Raw genomic sequence first — 5,890 nt, 5'->3', positions numbered from 1 at the left:
GTTTAAATGTTTAATTCACAGGTAATGGTAGTAGTAGATGGTGAGGTTTGTAATTGTTTAATTCTCTGATTACAGGATTTAGTGTTAGATTTCAATCTAGCGTCAAATGACAACAGCAACAAGGACAAATGCAGCATACAGCCTAGACTTAGGATTTTAGACGGAATTTAAATAAAGTACTTCTCTCTCGCAAATAAGGTTCGTTAATCCTTGTAACTGTTGAAGATAACATGGCTGAGAAACGGTCTATGAAACAACTATATTACGATGCCGCAAATCCCGGCAGCTACGGGGGTGTTGACAGACTCCACAGAGCCGTTCAAAACAAGACGGGTAGAAAAGTGAAGTTAGGAGATGTGAAAGAATTTTTATCCGGTCAAGACACCTACACTCTACACAGACCGGCCAGGATACATTTTGCTAGGAATAGAGTTATAGTGATGAGACCGCTCAGGCAATTTCAGGCAGATCTTTGCGATATGAGGGAATTGTCCGGGGAAAACGATGGCTTTAACTATCTACTGACCGTCATAGACGTGTTTTCAAAAAAGGCATACGCGCGTGTTTTAAAGAAGAAGTCCGGCAGTGAGGTCATGCAGGCTTTTGAGTCAGTCTTTAGCGAAAGCCAGATCCCTGAAAAACTATAAACCGATGGCGGGAAGGAATTTTTTAATAGTAAATTTGAGATTCTGATGAAGAGACACGGCATCACGCATTTCTCCACGGCCAGCGATCTAAAGGCCTCAGTGGTCGAAAGATTTAACCGTACGCTGAAAACGAGGATGTGGAGATATTTCACGGCTCACAACACCAGACGTTACCTCAGGGTTTTGCAAGATTTGGTTAGAAGTTACAACAACACTTTTCACCGAAGCATAAAGATGACCCCCATGGAGGTGACGTCTGAAAATACACGCCAGGTTTTTCGCAACCTGTACAGCGCACCGACAAGGATTCAAGGATTCAAGGATTCAAGGATTCTTTATTGTCATATCATAAAATGATACGAAATTTGGACTCAGGTCCCGGTAAGCCAACGTAATAAAAATATATATAACAGGAGCGTAAAAATATATACAGGAGCGTAAAAATATATACAAGGGATAAAGTGAGGAAGTGGTGGTGAATGTAAAGTGTAAAGTGTTGTAGTGCAGGAAGATGAGGGAGTCTACGGAACATGGCTCGAGTTCACAAGTCTCACAGCTTCGGGGAAGAAGCTGTTCCTGAGCCTGGTGGTTTTGCTCCTAATGCTCCTCAGCCGCTTTCCTGAGGGGAGGGGCTGAAACAGTCCATGTGCTGGGTGGGTGGAGTCCTTCATGATGCGGAGAGCCCTCCCCCTGCATCGTGCTGTGTAGAGGTCTGAGGTGGTGGGGAGTCCTCTGAGCGGCCTTTACCACCCTCTGCAGAGCCTTCCTCTCAGCGGCGGTGCATCCGCCCTGCCACACAGTGATGCAGCTGCAGAGGACGCTCTCCACCGCACAGTGGTAGAAGCTCCTCAGGACGGAGCTTCCCAGACCTGCTTTCCGCAGCTTCCTGAGGAAGTAGAGGCGTTGGTGGGCCTTCTTGACCAGACGGGAAGTGTTGGCGCTCCAGGTGAGGTCCTTGGACAAGTGTACCCCCAGGTACTTGTAGCTGGAAACCACTTCCACAGCTGCTCCTCCGATGTGCAGGGGAGCGGGGGGGCACCTGACCCTCCTGAAGTCCACCACCATCTCCTTGGTCTTTTCCCCGTTGATGCAGAGGTTGTTTACACTGCACCACTGCATCAGGTGTTCCACCTCCTCTGTATTTGGACTCATCGTTGTTTGTGATGCGTCCCACTACTGCTGTGTCGTCCGCAAACTTCACTATATGACAGCTGGGGTGTATTGCCGTGCAGTCATATGGCAGCAGAGTGAACAGGAGGGGGCTCAGCACACCGCCCTGAGGTGAGCCGGTGCTGAGGATGATGGGGGAGGAGACGGTGTCGTTGATCCTGACAGTTTGTGGTCTGTTGGTCAGGAAGTCCAGGATCCAGTTCCCCAGTGTGGGGCTCAGTCCAAGGGAGTGGAGCTTCTGCACCAGGGTCTGCGGGATGATGGTGTTGAAGGCTGAGGAGAAGTTCAGGAAGAGCAGACGGACGTAGGAGTTTTTGCTCTCCAGATGGGTGAGGGTTGTGTGGACCACCGATGAGATGGCGTCATCAGTGGAGCGGTTTTTCTTATATGCGTATTGGTGGGGGTCCACAGTGACGTCGATGGAGTCCTTGATCTGAGTCATGACCAGCCTCTCGAAGCACTTCATAACTACCGGGGTTAGGGCGACCGGCCGGTAGTCAACGTGCAAAGGCCGGAAAAGTAAGTTAAAATTTAAGGAGGACGACCTCGTCAGAATATCCATAGTGAGAGGAATATTTGATAAAAAATACGAGCAGAGTTTTACGGATGAAGTATTTACCGTGTCAGAATGCATCCACCGTACACCCCCCGTTTACAAACTCAGAGATTATGACGGAGAACTTATCGACAGTTCGTTCTACGAGGCGGAGCTGCAAAAAGTGGAAATGGCTAAAGACAAAGCTTACCTCGTGGAGGAGATTTTAGACCGTCGTACCATGAGGGGAGAAAAACAGGCTCTGGTGCGATGGAGGAACTGGCCCTCAAAGTTTAACAGTTGGGTTAAGGTCTCGGATCTGAAAGATGTATAAAGACGCCGCACAGACAGAGGTCTGAGCATTCCCAGATCTGTCGGGCGCTATGGAGCAGGCCGGTCATGAGGGGTTTTACATCACCCTACCCTCTAACGCCTGCAAAAGTCTGTTTAAAAACAACACTCAAGTTACACCGTGGAGTTGGCTAAGGCCATCGAGTTGCAGGGGGAGTGGTTGGTGGGTATGTGTCAATTAGTTTACCCTCACATGTGGTACAATCTGCCGAAGGAATCGGCCTCATTAGATCTTATGAAAACAGGAGATGTTAACCGTTCTAAGTATTCTATCAGAATCGGTAGAGGAGGAGGAGGATGTTACGAACGAGTTAAAGACCTCCGAGACGAAATTATCCCCAAGGTCAGAAAGTACGACCCGTTCATAGAGGCCGCGTTGAACAACACCACGAGATGCATCGATTTCAAAGGACGAGGCCTATGCAAAATACGCGTCCTCGCACCTCTCGCCTCCATGCTAGGTTTGAAGGAGAACGATTGGTGGACGCTCGCTACCGGTATGACACCGTACCCCTGCGATCTTAAGTCGGGTGTTTATAACCTCTATGTCTACACCGATTTTATTCAGTATCAGAGTGTTGGCGATAGCTACTCCCCACTGTTGGGTGTGGTTGATGTCAGAGGAGATTTTGGGGATGTGGTGAGCATCAGATACAATACGATACATTACGTTCCGGTCTCCAAAAACTACATAAAAAATATTTACGTAGAGATCAAAACAGATACAAACAAACCCGTGGACTTCATCTATGGGAAGACGGTCCTGAAGTTACACTTTAAACCGGCCGCTTCTCTACAGAGATTAGAATAATATAACGCGCGAGAATGGCTCAGGCCCGGGTGAGAGATGACCCCCACCGTTTTATATCCTATTACGAGGGGCAGGTGGGAGGAGCGCTCCCGGGATTTCACGGAGTGCCTGTTCGTGGAATAGGATCTCTATTCTCCAAATTACTTCGATTTGTATCCCCACTGCTCCAGAAAGGGTTCTCTATTGCCAAACCTCATCTAAAAAGTGCAGCCGGTAACATCGCGTCCGACGTCATCAGCTGCACTATGAGTAAAATCACCGGGCAGAAACAGAAGGGGTCAGGCGGCATCATGGTTTTATCTCGGAGAGCGAGAAAACGCCCTCCAGGAAACCGCGTGACCGAAACTTCTAAAATACAAACGACTCGTAAAAGGAAGAAATCAGTCAACAGAAGTAAGACTCGGGAGAGGAGGTCTGATCAGAGCGACAGCATATTTTAACTGAAAAAGATAAAAATAAAAAATAAAAATAAAGAAAATGAAAGAAAAAAAACCATACAAACAAGGTATGGCTCTCCTCCACCACAAATCGTCAGAATGCACCTTGGCAGAGCTGGATTTATTTACGGCTCCGATGACGCAGCTGTCTGTGGAAGATAAAAAATATCAGGAATGCCTGCCCCTCTCCGCCCTGACAGACAGCACCCCGATAGAGTTCTTCATCCCGGGGGATGGGGAGAGATATCTAGATTTAAACGACACGATGCTGTATCTGCGCGTAAAAATCACTAAAGCAGACGGTTCGCCTATCGACGGTGACGCCGCGGTAGGACTGATCAACTACCCCCTGAATACGATATTCAGCCAATGCGACGTGATGCTAGGAGACCGATTAATTTCACAGTCCAGTGCCACACATCCGTACAGAGCCATGATCGAGACTCTACTCAACTTTTCAGAGGACACTCTAAGGAGTCAGTTCAGCGCAGGGCTTTTTTACAAAGACACGGCGGGTGCTATGGACTCCGCAGTGACACCCGACGGACCGAACATAGGCCTGAATCAGAGAGCGGCCTTCACGGCAGAGTCCAGGGAGGTGGAGCTGCTCGGTCCTCTACACGGGGATGTTTTTTTCTGCGAGAGGCTCCTACTCAACTCTGTGGATATGAGAATTAAACTGACACGCCAGCGACGCGTTCTGTCTCATGGGGGCCCGCGATTCTACTTTCAAGCTGAAGATAACGGCTGCGTCTCTCTACGTCAAAAAGGTCAACGTCTCCCCGGCCGTGCTTGTGGGGCACGCTGCAGCTCTGGCGAGAGGCAATGCCCTCTACCCTCTTTCACGTGTCACCGTGAAGACTTATTCCATTCCGGGAAATTCAAGAATATGCAACCACGAGAAACTGTTTCTGGGTGCCATGCCTAAGTACTTAGTTCTCGGTATGGTACATCACGACGCCTTCACAGGGAGGAGAGATGTTTCACCTTTCAACTTCAGACACAATGACGTGGAATACCTGGCACTCTGCCAGGATGGGAGACAGGTCCCCGCTAAAGCGTTTCAGCCGCAGTTTAATCAGAGGAACTCGGTCAGAGAGTTTTACAACATGTTTATAGCGACCGGGAGATATCTGAAGGATCTTCCTCTGAGTATCAACCGTACAGAATTTAACGGGGGTTACTCTCTGTTTGTGTTCAATCTGAATCCCACCGAGGACTGTGACGCGCTCAACCCAGCATCCAGCGGGAATTTGAGGCTAGAGATGAGATTCAGGACCCCGCTACCTTATACAAACACGTTAATGGTCTACGCCTGTTACGACTCCATCTTAGAAATCAACTCCAAAAGACAAGTGCTCGTGGATTATTACTGAAGAATCTTGCGCTTCCGACGCCGTCCTGCATGACAGCCCGCAAAGCCTTCTGGGTAACATAATTCTAACTGCGACGTAGGAACGCGCGGACTACACGACAGCGTGCGGTTCACAAAGCCTTCTGGGTAGCGTAGTTCTAGCCACATCGTATGGGATTATGAACACTCAGGAGTTGGAGAGTATTTTATACCGGCTGCTGGGACGTGTTTTTTGCGGCGTATGGCCTTCTGATCAGCTACCGACGCTGACGCGACCTTTTCAAACGCCTGCGTATTTCATCGTAAATACACATCCGCCACATATGCCGGGCGAGCATTGGCTATCTCTAACTCTAGAATCAGATGGGAGCGCCACGTTTTTCGACTCCTACGGTTTTCCCCCACATTTTAAACATTATCCGATAGTATGTCCGACGGTGTGCGGGCATCATTGTATCTATTACCTCTGCCACCGCGCAAGCGGATTATCTGTCGCGGACGTATTGTCTACGTATCAGGAGGATGTAATAAAAAACGATCAGGAAGTATTTAACTTTGTGAAAAAGTACCGAAGCTGCGGTAGAG

At 48.7% G+C, this 5,890-nt stretch overlaps 1 protein-coding gene across 1 annotated transcript; it reads left to right on the top strand.

Annotated features, from left to right (window-relative positions):
* Positions 1-4,087: 4,087 nt before the first annotated feature.
* On the top strand, positions 4,088-5,327 carry LOC308138274 (uncharacterized protein F54H12.2-like; the record flags this gene model as incomplete). The annotated part of the gene is made up of 2 exons (XM_080507356.1): positions 4,088-4,549; positions 4,686-5,327. The coding sequence occupies 2 exons, from the start codon at positions 4,088-4,090 to the stop codon at positions 5,325-5,327; spliced, it is 1,104 nt and encodes a 367-aa protein (XP_080363482.1).
* Positions 5,328-5,890: the final 563 nt, after the last annotated feature.

This window comes from Blennius ocellaris (genome assembly GCF_963422515.1).
Source record: "Blennius ocellaris genome assembly, chromosome: 13".
Taxonomy (NCBI): Eukaryota; Metazoa; Chordata; class Actinopteri; order Blenniiformes; family Blenniidae; genus Blennius; species Blennius ocellaris.
The sequence above is the reverse complement of the archived record's forward strand: the minus strand, read 5'-3'. Positions and strand labels throughout refer to the sequence as shown.